Source organism: Carassius auratus, unplaced genomic scaffold (genome assembly GCF_003368295.1).
Source record: "Carassius auratus strain Wakin unplaced genomic scaffold, ASM336829v1 scaf_tig00021008, whole genome shotgun sequence".
In the NCBI taxonomy this organism is placed as follows: Eukaryota; Metazoa; Chordata; class Actinopteri; order Cypriniformes; family Cyprinidae; genus Carassius; species Carassius auratus.
This window is the reverse complement of record NW_020525078.1, coordinates 504,687-527,129: the sequence shown is the minus strand read 5'-3', so window position 1 is coordinate 527,129 and position 22,443 is coordinate 504,687. Positions and strand designations below refer to the sequence as shown.

At 36.1% G+C, this 22,443-nt stretch overlaps 1 protein-coding gene across 1 annotated transcript in view; it reads left to right on the top strand.

Annotated features, from left to right (window-relative positions):
- Positions 1-6,467: 6,467 nt before the first annotated feature.
- Positions 6,468-22,443, top strand: part of LOC113076716 (TBC1 domain family member 9-like) — a 36,097-nt gene continuing 20,121 nt past the window's right edge. Inside the window, exons 1-8 of the mRNA XM_026249407.1 lie at positions 6,468-6,723; positions 12,011-12,121; positions 14,769-14,887; positions 14,966-15,194; positions 16,954-17,215; positions 18,127-18,334; positions 18,480-18,686; positions 19,150-19,323. Of these exons, the coding sequence (XP_026105192.1) occupies positions 6,603-6,723; positions 12,011-12,121; positions 14,769-14,887; positions 14,966-15,194; positions 16,954-17,215; positions 18,127-18,334; positions 18,480-18,686; positions 19,150-19,323 (1,431 nt within the window). The 5' untranslated portion in view covers positions 6,468-6,602. The remainder of the gene's footprint in view (positions 6,724-12,010; positions 12,122-14,768; positions 14,888-14,965; positions 15,195-16,953; positions 17,216-18,126; positions 18,335-18,479; positions 18,687-19,149; positions 19,324-22,443) is intronic.

The following is a 22,443-nucleotide window of genomic DNA, read 5'->3' as shown; positions in this document are numbered from 1 at the left end:
CTGGAGGACCAATCTGCAACTTATTAGGTCAATTGGCAACATGATTGGGTATAAAAACAGCCTCTCAGTGTGGCAGTGTCTCTCAGAAGTCAAGATGGGCAGAGGATCACCAATTCCCCCAATGCTGCGGTGAAAAACACTGGAGCAATAAAATTGCAGAGTTTGAAGTTATCATCATCTACAGTGCATAATATCATCTAAAGATTCAGAGAATCTGGAACAATCTCTTTGTGTAAGGGTCAAGGCTGGAAAACCATCCTGGATGCCCGTGATCTTCATCCCTTAGACAGCACTGCATCACATACAGGAATACCACTGTAATGGAAATCACAACATGTGCTCAGGAATACTTCCAGAAAACATTGTCAGTGAACACAATCCACCGTACCATTCGCCATTGCCAACTAAAACTCTATAGGTCAAAAAAGAAGCCCTATCTAAACATGATCCAGAAGCGCAGGCGTTTTCTCTGGGCCAAGGCTCATTTAAAATGGACTGAGGCAAAGTGGAAAACTGTTCTGTTGTCAGATGAATCAAAATTTGAAGTTCTTTTTGGAAAACTGGGACGCCATGTCATCTGGACTAAAGAGGACAAGGACAACCCAAGTTGTTATCAGCTCTCAGTTCAGAAGCCTGCATCTCTGATGGTATGGGGTTGCAGGAGTGTGTGTGGCATGGGCAGCTTACACATCTGGAAAGGCACCATCAATGCTGAAAGGTATATCCAAGTTCTAGAATAACATTTGCTCCCATACAGACGTCGACTCTTTCAGGGAAGACCTTTCATTTTCCAACATGACAATGCCAGACCACATACTGCATCAATTACAACATCATGGCTGCGTAGAAGAAAGATCCGGATACTGAAATGGTCAGCCTACAGTCCAGATCTTTCACCCTTAGAAAACATTTGGCGCATCATAAAGAGGAAGATGCGACAAAGAAGACCTAAGACAGTTGAGCAACTTGAAGCCTGTATTAGACAAGAATGGGACAACATTCCTATTCCTAAACTTTAGCAGTCCCCAGACGTTTGCAGACTGTTATAAAAATAAGAGGGGATGCTACAAAGTGTTAAACATGGTCTTGTCCCAACGTTTTTGAGATGTGTTGATGCCTTGAAATTTAAAATCAACTTATTTGTCCCTAAAATTGATACATTTTCCCAGTTTAAACATTTGATATGTCATCTATGTTGTATTCTGAATAAAATATTGACATTTGAAACTTCCACAACATTGCATTCTGTTTTTATTCACTATTTGTACAGTGTCCCAACTTTCGGGTTTGTATGAAAATTGAGTCGTCAATCAGTCTCCCTCAAGTTGTTTCAGACATGAGTTTTTTTCCTTAGTGGAACATAAAGGAAATTATTTTGTAACATCCACCAATCCAACGTCAATAATGTGGCTGATGCAGCTGCCAAAAACTGAGTCCTTCAGTCCAACATGACCCGTAGTATTGCAACACACTCTCTCTCTCTCTGCAAAAATGTCTTTTAATAGCACATTACATAACTTAAAATCTATGAAAGAGAGTTTGAGAAGTTACTGTGAAACTGTAGCTTGTCAAGATATTCAGTCAAAAAACTAGTTAAACAAGCTTCAAGCATCAACCTTTCTGTTTCACAAAAGTTTCTGTTGAAAGAAGGATCTTCAGATTAGAAAAAGGTAAGATTATAAAAAATAATAATAATAATAATTAAAAAAAGGTTGTTCTGTGGCATCGTCGTGAAGAACATTTCAAGCACATGTACAAACAAAAAGAGAAAGCCTAACTACGCTGCAGTTACTAAATGCATGGACAATAGTATAATACGTGAATCATTAATGAAATAACATTAACCGGACCTTCCAACGTTTTCAAATGAGAGATCGAACCATTTAGAGAGAATCGATTCACTAGAAAGAATCGAACATTTCAACTCTGCATATGAGAAGAATCGGTTTTAAGAATGAACCGACTCATTAGAATCAACGTCTGCTCTGGTCTTTACAGATACTTCACTGCATATGTTATGGCTACAGTTCAGAATATTAGTCCAAGTATTACCCAAAGACATACTGCCCTCTGGTGGAGGCACAATATGCATAACTGTCTCCCACTTCACGTGTTATATAGATAAACTAACAAATCAAATAGTTTGTGAATAGATGCCAACAGAACCCACTTAACCGAAGTGTTCAAGATGAAATACTAATGAAAGAAAGACATTTTTATCTCATTTTGTTAATATACCAAAGCATGTAAAAACTTAAACCATATATATATATAAAATATCAGTACATACTAAAATAAAACTACATAATGACATAAAATTAAAAATGAAATGTAAAAAATGTAAATAAATAAATGTGAATTCAAAAATATGAATAAAATATAGTATTGCAAACTACATAAACTAAAATTACAACTGACAATTTTAAAATACATAAATACAAGCTATACATACAAAACAGATTGTAAATAATACTATAATAACAAAGATTGTACATGTCCCTCGCATGTTAAAATCTATAATACTGTAAGACATGAAGATTATTGCAGCATAGCAGTAACAAAGTAGCATCTGAATAAACCCCAAACATCCTAAACTCAAGCCTTTAATCATGTCTCAGTTTACATGCCCACAATAAAAGCAGTTTTTTCCTGTTATGTCTGTATGTTAATGAAACCCAGACATCTTATTGTCTGCGATGGCTCTCAGTTTCACACACCCGTTTCCATTCTACATCAGCATTTGCTCAGGATCTGATCGTCTCGAATGGTGTAGAAACACTGAAACTGCTGACTTTGTTCTTTTCTATGATAATTCAACCATTTGGGGGGATGGCCATGTTTTAACACCTATCTACAATACAATGAGTAACATGTAAAAAGGTACCCTGCTCCATTCACCAATTAAAGGGTCTCTTATCGTATAGGCCACTGTGTGATTTTCTCAAGGTTTCAACATTTACGCCTGGTTTCTGTTGATAATGTGAAGTGTGTGCTGTCAAACTTCTGCATCTGCATGAGTTTCTCCAGAAGTGAAACATCCACTGAGAAAACACAGTTATTGTTGATATTAAAGATGTGCAAAAACAGGAACACTCTGGTTTAACAGTCAGACTGTGAGGATATTTATGACTCATATATTCTTATAGATGACTCATACGAGCAAAAATAGAAAAAAAAGTAAAGATTTCATCGTTTTGCGTTTGGTAATGTAAAGTTGTTGTGGTGAGCAGACATTAGCAGGGGAAAGTCATTAGTCATCAAGAAAACCCTCAAAACACCCCCTAACCTGGTGTAAAGACTTCAATCAAGGATTTTCACAAATGAAGAAGCATTTCATAATGACACAATAGCATGTGGGTTAATATCACTGTAGCGTGCCTTTTGGGGTCCTGTATAACTAACTCAATTAACATCATAACATAAAAATTACTGAGAAAGGGTTTGTCATATTAGGCTACGTTTTTATATTCATAACAAAAGCATTATTTGGTTCTTTCGATAATTTTTTTTAGTTGTGTGTAAAAGAATGCATGCTATTTTTCTATGTCCTATGCACCACTCTTTAAACTTGAATAATAGTAGAATAGTCCAATCATATTTTTTTTGTTCTCCTAATAATATTTTGTTAAATAAGAGATTACTCAATTTGAGTGTATTGATCCCTTGGTAATGGAAACTATATTTTTATTTAATAAAATAAAAACACTTTTGACCCATGTTTGTCCATGTCTCTTGAATGGCTGTCCACTCTTTCATATTAGGGATACCGCCTCTTTAAGAAAAGGCCATCTGCTTTAGTGACATCAAGACAATAGATTTTTTGTGTCTTCAGTGGCAGGAATTTCAATAGCTGAGGTGAATAAGTTGGTGACTTTTCAATTGACAAATTGCTTACTTGCTCTGCCAAAGCTTAACATGTCCACCCTGTTGGCATAAAATATGCCCGAAGTGATTATAATACAGTATTTTCAAAATATGCAAGTTTTAATATACCAAATTCTCTAAATAGTTATCAAGTCACAGTCTGTTGGAAGCTAGTATGCTAACTGAAGGGTGGACATAGCATTCATTTGTAGTTAGCCTAATATTATTGCTGAAATCTAAAATGAATAGGTAGGAGGGGGTATATCATTGTGACTGAGGATGTACTTGTATTATTTATTATTTATTCATTTATTTTTTTCAAAGTTAAATTGTCATATTTTGTCATGCTATGTGTTCTGCATTATGTGTCCATCCTGTCATGTGCTGGTCCACCCTGTCATCTTTATATTTCACACTAATATGAATATAATAAAGCTAATACATTAAAGTCTACTAGGCTATTTATGATATGACACAAAGCAAATGGGAAATTAAAACCAAAATTTAGTATACTGTATTAATATGCCAGCTGGGGAATAAGTGGCCTAATATAACCCTGTAATGCCTATAATAGTCTGAAAAAGTAAATCAGTGAGATCTTTATAACAGTCAAGCGGACTGCTTACATGTAAATATTAATTTTCACTCTATATCTCCCAATAATGTCTTTGTAAGGTGACTTCAGTGGTTAGTTTTATAATCAAAAGATCTGTACTTTTCCATGTGGGGGGAAATATATATAATCTGATCTAACAAATAAATGTTCCTCAAAGATATTTGATACTCACATTTTAATATGATATTTCTAAAATGGTCATTTCTGTATGGATAATTAAGTAAAGCAAAGTTGCTTCAGTTCAGTAAGTGTTCATCTTGAAATATTGCTAAAAGTTATTCTGACATTACAGGCCTTTTAGAGATTCATGTATGAGACATAAGCCTAGGTTAATTTACTGTAGGTCTAAATAAAACCTTTCTTGCTCTGTTCTGTTTCTGATTTGACGTTATGTTGATGTAATGTTTGCAATGCGTCATTAAGGATTTTTTGATCCGTTTGTCTCTGAAAATTAAGTTAGTTTCACATGCCACACAGAAAAGTCCCACATTTTCTTTAAGAAGTGAGAAATGCAACACAGATGAGTCATTCAGAGCTGACCGGATCGCCACAGACTTTATTATTGAAGGGTATTTTGTAAGAAATATTTGTATGATTTGTTGGAATTATAAAACTGTCCGAGTTGACGTGAGCACACTGAACATCTGCTGTATAATTTATTACACGGCTCCCTGGAATACTAAATTCTGATTGGCTGAGTTGAAACAGACTCTTTTTCTTATCTTTAAGCTATAATGTAAGCATGACATCACAGCGCCGTGTGACTGACTGTACATGATCACTTATTCCAAGTTCACAGCACTTTCCAGTTGAGTTTCCTCTACACCCCCTCAGTGCCGCCAACACTAGCTTGTTTGTTTTCTGGCTGTGGTCTGGTTTAGGAAAGTCTGGTTTGTTCTCACCCAGCAGCGGCTGACAAACCACCAGAGCAGCTGTGCAGTAATGGATGACCTCTGTTTTCATGCTGTGAAGCTGTCGCTGTGGGTGTTTATGCGGCTGTTTTGCTTTGTTCTTTTGAACTTCAGCCTGTCCCACCTGTGATGCTGAACAGTGCTGTTAAACCTACTGATAAAGCGGTTAGCCACTCGCAACAACACACTGCATATGATCCTTCACAGCCGACCGATGGGGAAACACCTCATGCAAACATCAGCTACTGCTTTATTTACTTGAAGAATATGGTCTTCACCTCAACCCGATGAACCTCATAAAAAGTCAAATTACAAAAATAGAAATTGTGTCCTTTTGTTGTCAAACTTAAAACCAGATGACAAGCATGATATGATTGTTTATTTGAAAATCAGCCAGTTAGCCATAAATGATATAAGTATATATTACAATAAAAAAATATATTTTAAACATTGTACTTTAAGTACTATAGTATATACTATAGTAAATATTTTTTTAATTATATATATATATATATATATATATTTTTTTTTTTTTTTTGAATAATTTTAATACATACACAAATATTATGTGTTTTCATTATTATTGATTTATTTATTAAACATGATTGATCGTGACAACTTAGCTGAACCCAGTATTTAATCTTAAAACACCAAAAATATATATTTTCAATTTATTTTATTCAAAATAAATTGTCGATCTTTTTTTTTTTTGTTTATGATCAACGTGCTCTCCGCCCACAGCCTTGACGTCACAGTGGCCTGCCCGTGACGTACGCTGCAGTGGCGCTAGTGAGTTAAGCATCATTATAGAAGCACGGCAGAAATGTCAGGCATTGTTTATTTTGCGTGCTCGTTTAAACGCTGAAACTATCCTCGCCGTTCATTTTTAACCCCCGGAATACATCAATCCTGCTCTTCGTTGCCTCTGTCAGAAATCGCTAGGCGCTGGAGCTGCTGTCGTTAATGCTGTTATTTGTGTAGAGTGAGGTGCGCGCGCGTCTCAAGAAGCCCCAGGAGGACTGTACACATTTTTAAATGGAAATATTTTAATATTTATCTATATGCACGGTACAGTAAGTGTTATATTCTTCTGGCAGCTGATAACGTTTGCATTATACCGCCGCCGTCGCTTCCCAATATCTGGATAAGCTCCACACTGGACCACGCATCTGAGGTGTGTTTGATGTCCTCGTGAGGAAGCCGAGCAGAAGATGTGGGTGAACCCTGAGGAGGTGTTGCTGGCCAGCGCGCTGTGGATGACAGAGAGAGCGAATCCCTACTTCATCCTGCAGAAGAGAAAGGGCCACGGAGACGGCGGAGGAGGGCTCGCGGGTAAAGCCGTGTTTACTCAGTCAACCGCATGTTGTTTATGATGACAGCTTATTAACACACAGGTGTGTGTATGTGTTCATTCATGCCTGCACACTCAGGTGGACGCGCGCTGTTGTTGTTCACGCCGCGTGCTAAGAGACGCACCTGTGCGCGCGAGCCCGCTCTTACCTGTGTGGAGGGGTTACTAAATAAAATAGGATTTACTTTGAAACAGTTTTCACTCCGATATTTCTAGTGAATTCCACAAATAACTACATAGAAACGAAAAATAACACATTGCAGAGTATGTTCTTATCAAACGTAGCCTACTCTAAATTGTTTTATTTCGAATATATATATATATATATATATATATATATATATATATATATATATATATATATATTAGCCTATTATTATTATTATTATTTATTTATTTATTTTTACGGTAGTGCGATTTGGTCATATATATTATATTTTTAAGTTTATTGATTCATTTAAAAAAAACATTTCAGCATTTTTTACTATTGATTACATATTATTTATTAGCAATTATGTTATCCAACATTATTTGAGCATTTGTACGAAGAAGTTCCTTTTTCAAAAAAAAAAAAAAAATCTAAATGTCTTTTGAATGGACAATTAATATCCTGATTTGATATTGATAGAAAGTTGGTTTCCATTCAGATTTACCATTCAGTTCCCCTGGACAATATCATGACTGATCAATCAGAGTCAAGTATATATTTGATGATTGTGTGTAAGTATGATTGTACATAACATAGACTTACATGGATTATACAGCCTCATAATCATATCATTTCTATCACTGCTGTGAACAGGCCATGCAAGAGATGTATAGATGCGTTCAAGAACCATAGAAATGGCTCATTGTTGTTTCTGTGGGGTGTTTTTAATGTGGCCGTGGTTGACCGATGGGGTTTTTTCAGTGGCTGATACTAATTTTGAGAGTTTTGGTTGACTGGGAAAGTTGCTGAAATTAACATTCATTTTCATGTTCTCAGACTTAGTTACAGTAAACCTAAATATCCCTTCTATTGCTTTGACCGCATTAAAATGGCCAAATATGGTCCAGTTAAACAGTCTGGCTGATATATGCATCCAGTAACCAAATATAAAAGTCCTAGCTTGATATCAGTGACCGAACAGGCTCAATAAGGTTCGGTTTATTCTCAATGCCTCAGGACAGGAAACTGAGCTGGTCTGGTGTTGTGAAATACCCTTTACTGACCTCACCTGGTGAGCTGACCTGTATTTATAGCTGGACAGGTGCTGATTGACAGAGATCGTGCTGGAGCCGAAACGGTGCCGGTATTTGTGCGTCTACCTCTTTGTGTCTGTCAGTGAGAAAAGACAGACACAAAGCGTACACTAGCGAGGGAAGATGATGTCATTGTTACATAAATGTGCGAGCTGTGTGCCAGTGAGAGCCGGTGAGCCTGGCACGGCCCAGCAGACTGACCCACAGAGTCTTGGGTAGCCGGCGTTCGGCCAGAAGTACTAGGAAAAAAGCAATGTATATGCCTGTGTATGTGCCTACAAACGTCAAACTGACCAAATATCTTGTGACATTTTTATTCAGACATGAATTTTTAACAGAAGAAAAGTGGAATAGGCAAAGACGATGTAGTTGTGCATAATGATTAGCCTAAATGGGTTTTGAAACCTTTTCCTATTTTTTTATTCTTTATATGTGTAAATATTTTCCATTTATTTAGCCATGAGCACAAAAAATCACACGAGATCTCCCTAATGTCTCACATGTTTCTCATCGAGAACAAATGCTGTTGAACAGCGACTTTTGTTTTGGTATTATTACCTGTATCTTACCAGAATTTAATTCTCAATGGTCTCCATAGGAGCTCATCAGATTCTTAGAAAATCTGATGAGAAAAGAAATGTATCGAGCAATAATCTATGTGCCGACTCATTTGAGTCTATTTTGAAGGCAACATTTGAAACAAATGCCTAAATGATACATGCTTTAAAAAATAGTCGTGAGCTATTAAAAAGAGCAACTGTTGAACAATCAGACTGTAGGTAGTGCAATCTTAAACCAACATAAACATACTTTAATCCAATTTTAGCCAGAACAGTTGCATCAAATTGACCGATAATCGGTTTTACCAATAGTTTCCCTGACATTTATTAATTTTTCCATTAACTGATATCAGTTTTCTAATATCGAAACCACCGATAAATGGAGAATAGCACGCTAGACCTCCATTACGAACCTTTTCAAATTCGAACTTGCTTTGCTTTATTTACTAAACTTTATTTAACATAACTGCCGTTAATGTAGAAATGAAAATAAACGCTCGATCTATAGTTTAAGCTTGGCGCTATGAAATGCTCAAGTAATCTGTTAAATCATGTCCCAAAGACATAACTTTACATAATATGAAAAGAAAAACGGCTTGAATGAGTGCAATTATTACAGATTCTGCATATCGGTTATCAGCCACATTAACATGCAAATTATCGGTTAAAAAGCAAATATCAATATCGGTAGTATCTCAAATTTTCATCTATTATCCACCGGCCCAGTGGTCTACATGCGCCCAGAAGGAGCCTAAATGTCTTTCCTAAGGCTAAATACGGGTGAAGTCAACAGCTTCTTTGTGTTTTTATGCTATTCAATACAGTTGTATCAGGTTGATGCTGTTCAGGAGGATATTGATTTTGTCCATGTGCTGGTAAGGCTGTTTTTTGTCAGAGCGGAGATGAATTCAGTTGAGAGCGAAACGTTCTATATTTAGAATGAGAAAAGACAACAATGAAATGTTCCTCCCACGAACTCCTTATCCAAGCATCCTTACAAGAATGAATTGTGTTCCCAGGATTCACATATATGCCAACAGGGAAACACAAGCATATCTGTAAAAGGGTATCTAGTGTAGCATGCCCTACTACAGTGGTCAAAATAGTGCACACTACGTAGTGTATCCCATGATGCAGTGCACTCGACTGGACCTTGCACGTGCAAGTGGTTGAAAAGCATTGGATTGAAAATGCAGAATTTTTCTATTTTATGAATGCAACAACTGGATGCCACTTGCTGAATTAAACAAGTTCACAAAAAGGTCTTGTGACATTAATATAGAATACTACTATTAAAACAATTATTGTTATTTATCGTTTCATTTTTATAGGCAATCTGCGGTGCAAACTGAGCAGTTTGACCAAGAGAAGATCTAAATGTTGCAGATTAACCACAACACAAAGAATACAAACATCCAGTCTTATTTAAATATTATATTTATGCATTCATTATTACCTATTATTTATTTATTTTTTATTCATTATTTGTTAAAAACCAAGACCCTAGCGTATGATTTCATATCCTTTTGTTCGTATTCATTGCAGAGTGTGAAGGGATTTTTGTTGATGGCAATCTAGTGTGATTGCATCCTAATAGAAAATAGAAAGTGTTAAACGACTTTGCTACTGTGTAACAGTGTGAATTTGAGCCATAAAGTGTGTGAATATCAATTCTGGCAGTCGTTGCTTGGAAACCTTTTGGGACAGTCCAGTCATGCAGCTTAATTAATATTCATGATCCAAGAATAGAATATTGAATATTTATTGCAGAGCAAACTGGATTAATATAATGTAAAATAATTCCCATCAATCATATTAAAATATCTCAATAATAATAATAAATAAATAAATAAAAAGAGGCTTATGGAATGCTATGTCATGAAATATGTCAAGTATTTGACAGAGAAGGCAGTTGCTTGGTTCTGTCTGTCAAAGGAACTTGAAATACTGGAACTGGAAACGGTTTGTTTAAGAATGAACTGAGTGTTGTTGATGTGCACTTACACAGCGCTCAACGCAGGGCTCTGCCACTGAATAGATCACGTGATCCGTACAGTACTCTCAAATCTCTGCTCTCTTGTTTCGCAACCAAGGAAACCGTGGCTCATCCGAGCATATGAAGGCAGGAACGGAAAGTCATGTGTTCAGGAGGGGGGTGTTAGTTAGTGCACATACGAGCTCCAGCAGAAACAGGAAGCCAGATTTGTTTGGAGGTTCATGATTCACACATTTAACTTTGGCTAAATCTGTGGTGTCTGAAACAGCCTCATGCGTGTTTACTTGCGTAATGCACATTCCTGGTCTTACTGTGCATGATTGCTCTGTTATTCCAAATAAACGAAATAGTCTCAAATTGCATTTTTTGCTCATGCATGTTCAAACTGGCTGAACCTGCCTGGTCCACACTGGACTGTAAAAGCGTTGGATGTTTTGTGCTGGAGATGAGTAGCTCCTCCTCTGATCTGCAGGTTTTACAGGTGTCTGATGCACTGATAGCGACGCTAGCGCTAATGCTCCTCAGGTGGTTTCTTCGAAGCCTTACACCTAGTTAGAGCTAAGCTACACATTCTGAAGCTGTATGTCAGTATGTTGAATGCAAGGCTGCATTTATATGATCAAAAATATAGTAAAAACTGTACTTTATTCCTGTGATTCCTGTGATTCAGTGTCTCGTGATCAACTTCAAAATGCTGATTTGCTGCCCAAGAAACATTTATTATTATTATTATTATTATTATTATTATTATTATAAATGTTGAAAACAGTTGTGATGATGCTTGTTTTTTTTTTTTTTGTGGATAAATTTTTTTTCAAGATTCTTTGATGAATAGAAGGTTCAAAAGAACAACGTTTATTTGCTTTAGAATCTTTTGTAACATTCTAAATGTGTTTACTGTTAAACACATTTTATCAATGCTTTTGATCAATTTAAAGCATCCTTGATTAATAAAAATCTAAATAAACCCAAGCTTTTGAATAGCATCTTTAAATAAAGTATATAAAAATATAATATAAAAATTATATTTTTGTATGTTTGCTCTGAATTTGCTTTGAAAGATTGATGATTATAATGATCAAAGGAACCATCTTTTTGACCAAACAGTCACAGATTACGATAAGAGACTAAAACAAGACGCAAAACTAAAATGAATCGCTTCATTGAAACAAACATTTTGAACTGACTCGCTAAAATGAATCAACTTTACCAACTGTAATACCATTTTTTTTGCTAATGCTTAAATCAGGCATGATATATTAAATAATCTCTTTCTTAACATTCTCATGTTTGCAAGTCCCAAGACAAGGATCACAAGACTACAACACGAGTGAATCTATTGATGTGCTCATTAGGAAACATTAGATTTTACAAACAACTCTGGAAATATTCCCAAATATTACAACCAACATGAAAAACTGAAACTACTGTATTTCATAGATCAAACTAGTTTGGTCTGTTTTCTCACAGGTCTGCTGGTTGGTACTCTTGACGTGGTGCTGGACTCGAGCGCCCGTGTGGCCCCGTACAGGATCCTCTACCAGACCCCTGATTCCCTGGTTTACTGGACCATCGCACACGGTAACACACTTCCTCCGACCCGTTCTGGAGTACTCTGCTCCCTGATGGCCGGAGCATTACCTCATGCTCTAGTGCCTCTAAAGTGCAAGCTGAAGTCAGAAATCAATCTCCACTTCTCTTTCAAATGAAGCCGGATGAACATGATGTTCACTCACTGTCTCACTGAAAACTTCAGTGCAGGAATCAATGTTTTAGATAAGATGGCGTTTGTTTAGGGATCAGTATTTGTGCAGGACTACGAAGGGTTTTGTAATGCAGGGCAGTGCGGTTAATGTGCAATTAAGAGCACTTAAGATGAGAGCTGCTCTGTTTAGAGTAACACAGATATTAGGCAGCAGCGCACCACACACTGAAACCCAAATGTTATAGCTTTTTTACTGTGCTAGATATATTTTGCACAGGTCTGCATTACGCCAGTTGCACGTGAAGACACATGATATCAGTTGTCACAATAACAAAGTTTTTGTAATTGGTGCAATACCAGTAACATTTCTCTAAAATTATATACATTTTCAGTAAAGTTTCTCAGTACCAGTTTCACAACTATTGATATTGCAACATAATTTTTCAGTAGTGGACCATTTTATTTTATTTTATTCATTAAATATTTTAATTTATAATTCTAAATACACATAAATTTGTTTAAATATTACTACAAATTAATATTTTGTAAATAAGTAATACATTAAAACAATGGCGAGTAGCCTTCAGTGTTTTTTCAGTTAGAAATAAATGAAATCTAAAATCTACTATACAATTATTAAGAAGTTAGATATATTTGTGCAAGAGTGATTTGTTATTACTGTATATTATGTATATGTTATTTACACATACTGCTCAAAATTAATAATTTTAACTAAATAATGCATTAAAACAATGGCAAGTTGCCTTCAGTATTTTTCAGTTTTTTATCAAGTAAAAATGGCTATAATCACTAATTAAATCAAACCTGTATAGATTCTTCTGTGCAATTATTGGCATGGTAGATGCATCTGTGTAAGAGTGATTTATGTCATCTACACTTAAAGAAATAAGTAGTTTTGTCAAAATACCAAAATGTTAATTTTTGGAGTCAGTAGCAATGCTAAAGAAATTTCATGAATTTTTGATGCTAATTTCAGTATCACTACAAAAACAAATTTGATATTGAGCCTCTTAAATATTTCACAATTTTACTTTAATACTGTAAAAAAAATCCCTTTAATTATAAATAAAAAAATACAGATTTAAATATTATTGCAAATTAATAATTGTAAATAAATAGTACTTCAAAACACTTTTTAAAAGAATAAACTATGCTTGACAAAGACAAATACACATTCAGTAATAAAATGAAAAAAAAATTCAAGCAATATGTGGAGACATACTGAGAGTGAAAATACAGAGCTGAAAACAGTCAGACATCAAAGAAAACCCATGCTATTAATGGATGGCACAACATGAGTTGAGTTAATGCAAGATGACTGTATCAGTAAGATTTGTTTGGTCGCCCCACAGTATTTACGGTAAGAGCGTCCAGAACATTATGTGTGAAGCCGAAAGAGAGCGCTGGCTTCCCAGAGGAGCGGAGAGTGCTCTGTTCCTCAGCTAATCTGGTTTACGGGCCACTGCGATGCTGGTTCATATTTCACAAGCTGTTACATTGCTAGCTGCAAGCCATTTGGTAAACCTCTTTATTTAAGACGAGAAGCCCATGAGCCTGCTCTGATTTGTGTACGCTCTGTGAAAGGCTTCAGCTTGACTCTACATAGGGACTTTTTAGTGAAAAATATATTTTCTAAACAATAATTGTAGGCTTCTTTAACAGTGTAAATTTAAGTTGTGATACAACTTACATTTATACATACATAATGTAATAAAAGTTTGGTATTGCTTTTCTATCTAACTATAAAAATATAGTTATAAATATAACATTATAATATTAATAATAAATGTATAATTTAATATGAGTATTATTATTGTTGTTCACCATTTAAATATATATTTGGTTGTCAGACATTTTAAAAAATTAATGAATTAATAAATAATTGTGTGTACATAAATTATAATGTTAATTTTAAATGAACTATAATATTACTATAGACAAAAACAACTAAATTTCATGTTATTAATATTTAATATTAAATTCACATGTATAAAATATAAAATAATATTCAGATTAAATTTCACATTTTATATAAATCGTTGGTTTTCTGACATTAGAAACAGCTAAATGAACTTAATATTATTATAACATATAGATGTCTTAAATTGTAATATTATTTTTTATTTTATTAATAATATTTATATTTTAATTTAAGCTTTCATATATATATATATATATATATATATATATATATATATTAAAAGTATTTGTTTTTGTGAGTTGTGTTTAAACGGCAGATAGAGCGTCGATAGTTTATTTTTTGAATAATTGTGTTTTCCATCTTTACATAATGCGCTCTTCATGAATCATGTGTCTTGCCAGTAATGTGTTTGATGAATTGCCTGAGGAGAGCTGTGCTAACACAGAGCTAATTAAACCAGGAACCCCAACCCATCTGCTGTTCAGTTCTGAGCAAATGAAGTCGCTGCAGATAAAGACTTCAAATGAAATTCATTATCCTAAACGCCTGGATGAGTATTACTTGACTTTTGTTTCTGGCAGGGAGCTCTCGTAGGGAGATCACGGAGAACTGGGAATGGCTGGAGCAGAATCTGCTGCAGACGCTCTCCATCTTCGAGAACGAGAACGACATCACCACCTTCGTCAAGGGCAAAATACAGGTGACACAGTAGCGTTTCAAACACAGATTGGTGCTTCACTATAAGCCAGAGTACTTATAGGTGTGTATTTGTGTTCAGGGCATTATAGCCGAATACAACAAAAGCCATGATATCAGAGAGGATGATGACACGGATAAGTTTAAGGAGGCCATCGCTAAGTTTCGCAAGCTCTTCGTCATGCCGGAGGAGGAGAAGCTGGTCAACTATTACTCCTGCAGCTACTGGAAGGGCAAGGTGCCGCGGCAGGGCTGGCTGTACCTCAGCATCAACCACCTCTGCTTTTACTCATACCTGCTCGGGAAAGAGGGTGAGGACCATTTTATTGATTCTGTCAAGTGTAATGTCATTGTTTGTTTTAAATAGATTCTACAAATGAATTAACTCCTAGAAAATGCAGGTAATGGCAACCACATTTACAAAAATTCTGCACATTGTGAGCAAAACTGCACTGAACAAGTAGTTGTTAATGATTTATTTAAACGCATATCACAGTTGTGCTGCAAGAAATCACAGGGAATGATGTACATCTTGACTCAGTGTTGCCAGATATTGCTATAAAAAAAAAAACTGTAATTAAGATCCAGATGTGTCATCTTTACAAATAGGCCACATAGCAAAATATCATGACTTGCACCTCCATAATGGATCGCATTTTGAGCCAAGTCGATCCTGAACAACAGGCCCAAAGTCATTTAATAAGTATTGTTTATAATACGAGGACTTGGCAACCCTCCAAGAGCGCAGCCTTCTGAACTTTCCCACTTTTAACCCAAACACAGTGGCTCTGGTGACAGCAGTTTAGTTAAAATTGCAGAACATAACAAGTCCATGGTCATTGTATTTTTATATACTGTATATAAAAAAAATAGTGGATGCTGAAAGAGATTTACCACTTTATGTAAATGTGGTTGTCACTCCTGAATATTTGGCCGAGATGCAACTATTTGAAAATCTAGAATCTGAGAGTGCAAAAAAAATCAAAATACTGAGAAAATCATCTTTGAAATTGTTCAGATGAAGTTCTTAGCCATGCATATTACTAATCAAAATGTAAGTTTTGATATATTTACGGTAGGAAATTTACAAAATATCTTTGGAATATGATCTTAACTTACTAACCTAATGATTTTTGGTATAAAAGAAAAATCAAAAATTTTGACCCATAAAATGTTTTTTTGGCTATTGCTACAAATATACCGTGCTGCTTATGACCGGTCTTGTGCTCCAGGATAACAGATTTTGATGTTTACTCTTCCTCCATCTGTCTGTGTCTGTGTCTGTGTGTGTGTTTGTCTGTGTTTGTGTTTGTCTGTGTCTGTGTGTCTGTGTGTCTGTGTCTGTGTGTGTGTCTGTGTGTGTGTCTGTGTGTGTGTCTGTGTGTCTGTGTGTCTGTGTCTGTGTGTCTGTGTCTGTGTCTGTGTCTGTGTCTGTGTCTGTGTGTGTGTCTGTGTGTGTGTCTGTGTGTGTGTCTGTGTGTCTGTGTGTCTGTGTGTCTGTGTGTCTGTGTGTCTGTGTGTCCGTGTGTCCGTGTCTCTGTGTCTCTGTGTCTCTGTGTCTGTGTGTCTGTGTGTCTGTGTGTCTGTGTGTCTGTGTGTCTGTGTGTCTGTGTCTGTGTGTCTGTGTGTCTGTGTGTCTGTGTCTGTGTCTGTGTCTGTGTCTGTGTGTGTGTCTGTGTGTCCGTGTGTCCGTGTCTCTGTGTCTCTGTGTCCGTGTGTCCGTGTCTCTGTGTCTGTGTGTCTGTGTGTCTGTGTCTTTGTGTCTTTGTGTCTTTGTGTCTGTGTCTGTGTGTCTGTGTGTCCGTGTGTCTGTGTCTGTGTGTCTGTGTGTCTGTATCTGTGTCTGTGTGTGTGTGTGTGTGTGTGTTTGTCTGTGTGTCTGTGTGTCTGTGTGTCTGTGTGTCTGTGTGTCTGTGTCTGTGTGTGTGTCTGTGTCTGTGTCTGTGTGTGTGTGTGTGTTTGTCTGTGTGTCTGTGTGTCTGTGTCTGTGTGTGTGTCTGTGTGTGTGTGTCTGTGTGTCTGTGTGTGTGTCTGTGTGTGTGTCTGTGTGTGTGTGTGTGTGTGTTTCAGCTAAGCTGGTGATCCGCTGGGCTGACGTGACTCAGCTGGAGAAGAGCGCCACGCTGCTGCTTCCAGACATGGTGCGTGTCAGCACACGCTGCAGCGAGCACGTCTTCTCCGTCTTCATCAACATCAACGAGACCTTCAAACTCATGGAGCAGCTCGCCAACATAGCCATGAGACAGCTGCTGGACAACAAGGGCTTCGAGCAGGACCGCTCTCTGCCCAAACTCAAGAAGAAGTCGCCCAAGAAAGTGTCGGCCCTCAAAAGGTCTGTGACTGCAACACTCGAGAAGATAAAGTAGATCCATCAAGATCAAGTGATGCTAGAAAACTGGTGTTAGGAGGTCAAGACGTCTACAAAACTATGAAGAAAGATTCACCTTAATATTCTCTCTCTCTCTCTCTCTCTCTCACTCTATATATAAAATGCTTTATATATTTTATTTAAATAAATGTAAATAAAAAGTCAAAATGTAAATTAATTCATCAGTGTAAATAAATTTAAATTCATTTAAATTCCTATTGTGATGAGAAAAATGATTTTCGAAACAAGTATTTTTGTCATTTTAATGTATTATTTATTATATTTATAAGCTTATTTTATAGCCTATTTTATTAGCTACATTTATTTTAGAAGCTAAATTTTTTAAGATATGACGTATATAATAAAGAAGTATCTATAAAGATATAATAATAAATATCTGCCAATGAGATAAGAAAAATAAAAGATGTTTTGTTGCAGATGCAGATTGTTTTTCTAGGTTTATGTATAAACTTACTCAATTTTGCTAATTTGTTTCAGAAAGCAAGGCTTAGTACCTTTCAGGAATACAGATTCTCGAGAAAATGCATCCTGATTTTAGATATTTTACTGTAAAAGAAAAAAAAGGTTAAATGCTAAGGAAAAAAATAGTCACAGATCTGTTGCTTATCGAATTTATTTAAAAAATGTAATTGCCTTTAAAATGGGAGCTGAAATACTGTGTGAAACTGAAAGGAGCAAATCTGGTTTTCCTTCAGAGCGCGCTGAACACCGTCTGAGCAAACTAAGAGGATTAATGCTCTGATGTGCAGTAAAGTGACAATACTGTAGACTTTAGTTCGCTGTATGCATTTAAAAGGAGTTTAGGAAACTTTCAGTGGCCTTTTTCAATATCATATCTGTTTTTGTGACTTCAGGGATCTGGACGCCAGAGCTAAAAGCGAGCGATACCGTGCACTTTTCCGCCTGCCGAAAGACGAGAAGCTGGACGGTCACACAGACTGCACACTGTGGACCCCCTTCAACAAGATGCACATCCTCGGACAGATGTTCGTCTCCACTAATTACATCTGCTTCACCAGTAAAGAGGAGACCACCTGCAGTCTGATTATCCCACTCAGAGAGGTAAAACACAGAAAACAGTCAAGCATTTATCACGCATTCTCCACCATCTTCCACAATGCCGTCAGTTCCTGGAGCATAAAGACTTATTTAATTATTGCACTTTGTGGAAGTAAAATGAGTTGCATTTTGCATCGTTCTTCACCAGGTGACCATCGTCGAGAAAGCTGATAGCTGTAACGTCCTTCCCAGCCCCTTGTCAATCAGCACCAAAAACAAAATGACCTTCCTCTTCGCCAACCTCAAAGACCGGGACTTCCTGGTGCAGAGGATCTCAGACTTCCTGCAGCAGACCTCCTCCAAAATCTACTTTGAGCGGGAAATCACGGGCAGCCTCAGCAGCTCAGACGACGAGGTGGGAACAGATCTGTGTATTAATCTACCTGTATTTATTACTAATATTCAGCTTTTACTTAATAAGCACACATCAACATTTTCAGTCATTTCAATTCTGTCGATCAAAGAATCTTGAAAATATTTATTTTTTTTAAAGGCAGCAAAACAGTAATATTGTGAAGTATTATTGCAATTAAAATAACCATTTTACATTGTAATACATTGTTAAATGTCATGATCAAAGCTGAATTTTCAGCATCATAACTCTTCAGAAATCATATGCATATATTTGCAGCTCAAGAACGTTTATGATTATTATCCGTGTTGAAAACAATTCAGTTTTTCAGGATTCTTTTCTGAATGGACCGTTCAGACCAGAAATATAAATCTTTTGCAACATTATAAAAGTCTTTACTGTCATATGTTTACTGATTGTTTCAGAATAAGTGTGTTATGATTATGTATCACCTGTGTGTGTGCAGGTGTGCTCTCAGCAGGGCAGTGTGTTGTCCTGTAGTCCCCAGCGCAGCGCTCTCGGCTCTGAAGGGGACAGTGACAGACAGTTCAATCTCAATGATAACAGGGTTCCCACTGCGACACAAGCCCTAATGACCATGTACCGCCGGCGCTCCCCCGAGGAGTTCAACCCCAAACTGGTACAGCACCAGCACTCATGCCTGATCACAGACCCCTCAGCATCGTGCTTTTATCACTGTTCACTGAGAGGACATTCACAGATCTGTTCAGATCACAAATCAACACGATAAGTGGAATAGTAATGTGCTGTGGCTGTGCGTTACGGTGATTTGACCATGATTAAGAGCTGCCTTTCCCCATTTAAAAAAACACCGTTAAATCATTGCCATACATGAGCTTGAGTGGCTTTTTGCTTTGATAAGAAACATGAAGATATCAACAGTTATATTTGTGTTTATAAATTAATCTTAACAAATCGTATGTGAAGCTACACAGTTTCTGAGCTTGATTATTGGCATTTTACAAACAACACAGCTTCTTGCTTCAGTGTTATTTTAGTATTTTTTTATGTACTCTTATAGTTTTAGTTAATATTTTAAATTACATCTTTTGTTTTCATTTTCATTTTAGTTGTACTTTTATTTAGTTTTATAAATATATATATAGGTAAAAATTGTTAGCCTGAATGCACTGTAAGTCACTTTGGATAAAAGCGTCTGCTAAATGCATAAATTTAAATTTAATTTAATTTAATTTAATTTAATTTAATTTAATTTAATTTAATTTAATTTAATTTAATTTAATTTAATTTAAAAAAATTTTTTATTTTTTATTTAAATGTCTGTGTAATTTGTATGCATTTAAAGTTTTAGTGGTAGTTCATTTAGTAAAAAAAAAAAAAAAAAACTTTTCAAAGCGAAGTTGTGCTACATGTCGACATAACCATTTCTAAATAATAAATGTACAATAATATACAAAATATTATTTTATATTATATTAATAAATATGAATATTATTATTATTATATTATAAATAAAATAATTACATAAATATAATACTATACAAATATGAATTAAATATCTATATATACTTTTTTATTATTATTAGGGCCCGAGCCAATGGGCGCAGGGCCCTATTGTTCCCCTAAGGATTATTCTTCTTATTAGGGCTCAAGCCCGAAGGGGCGAAGAGCCCTATTGTTCCCCTAAGGATTATTCTTATTATTATTATTATTATTATTATTTTTTTATTTTTTATTAAACCTTCCGGGGGTTTTTGGGGGCCTTAACATGCTCAAAAACTCTTGAAAATTGGCACACACATTGGAATCTGCGGCCATCAGGACGCCGCAGAGACTGGGACCCGGGCGTGGCACAGGGGCTCTACAGCGCCCCCTGGAACACAGTCAGAAATCTTGAACCATAGCTCACACACACTTGCATATATTTATATGAAACTCAGTACACTTGTAGATCTCATTGAGCTGAACAACTTTCGCGCTTTATGTCATAGGCTCCGCCCAACAGGAAGTCAGCTATTCAGGGCTGTTTAAAAAAAGCATGCTCTGGAATTTGAAATACTCCTCTGAGGTTTACAACCCGTTCGCCACGAAACTCGGTGAACATGATCTCAAGACATTGTGGATGAAAAATTGCGAGGGGATTTTTGATATCTCGAACGGTTTGCCCGTGGCGAGGCGTGGAACTTATGGCGAGAAATGAGAAACAGGAAATGTCTAATAACATCCACATACATTTCCTGAAATTGATCAAACTTCATGGGTTTGTTCGTTGTATGATACTGATTGTATATATGTGACTATTAAGAGTCAACGTTATAGCGCCACCAACTGGCAGCAGGAAGTGTGTCATTTTCCAAATGCTTTGAATTCAGCATCTTATGTTTACTCGATTTACTTAAAACTTCATCAGAATAATGACAAAACACGGCCGATGTAAATCTGTTGTGGGGATATTGATATCTGATATAGTGTTGCCATGGCAACGTGTCAAACTTGAATGTTCTGTTATGGTGAGTTTGAGGCAGACAACAAGCTCAGATTTACATGAAACTCAAAACACATATCAGTATTAGTGATAGCTAGACAATGGCAAAAGCTTTTAAAAGGGCGTGAATGAGGCACTCTATAGCGCCACCTTTTGTCAAAAGTGGGGGGGTTAGTTTTAGCTACAGACACCAAACTTGGTACATAAATTGTTCTTATCAAGACGGACAACTTTCTAATTCACAGTCATCAGCTACGATGAACAGGAAGTCAGCTATTTTGATTTGAATGTGGATTTTTTTTTACATTTAGCTGTGAATTAATGCATGCTGCTCAGAGGAGAGTAACACTATACACACCAAACTTTGTCTACATGATGCCAAAACATTTTAAACAACTTAAATTGCCAATGGATTTCGGATAGCTTGAACGGTTTTGTCGTGGTGATTTTTTTAAATGACAGTAAAAATGAAATTATTAATTGTCCTGCATTTTTAAATTCCAAACACTTCAAAACCTTTTTTCATACAGAAAAAAAGTCATTCTGAGTAAATATGGATAGTTTCACGACTTTACAACACTGTATGGATAACAGAAAATTAAAAAACTGTCAGACATCTCATCTCACTCTGTCCCTCTGTTTGAGTATATGTGCTTCAGACTTCCATTGTCTGAGAGAAATAGCGCCCCTACAGGTTCAATTCCCGGATTTTTACTTTCACTTTTAAATCGGTTAAAAATACAAATAAATACTTAGATTTAGTTCACACTGACAAGCTAAACCAACATATCTGATTATAACCGGTTCAGGGCTCATGGATAAATTATTTCTGGCCAGAGATACGTGAGAAATAGGAGAGATGAATCACCGCTGTGATCACGAGCGTCTTGAGTAAAGAGCTCAGAGAAAACGAATTTATTCCTGTTTTAAAGCTTTTAAAAATAAATTATTACAGCGATATCACACAATCAACCAACTAGAACACACCAAGAGCTAAATTCAGATGTTTTTGAACTGTTTGTGTGAAAATGAAATATTTGTGGCTGCCTATCTGAAATCACGCCTCCGATCAGCGCGTACAGTGTCGAGCTCAAAACAAACGAATTTATTCTTGTTTAAGAGCTTTTTTAAATAAAATATTACCACAAATGCACACAATAAACCCATTGTAACACTACAAGAGCTAAATGCAGGTGTTTGTGACTCGTTTAAGTGTGCAAGACTATTTGACACCGCGACTGGCAGAATAACATATATCTCTCGAGCTGCAGGATTCTGGCTTTCGTCGAACAC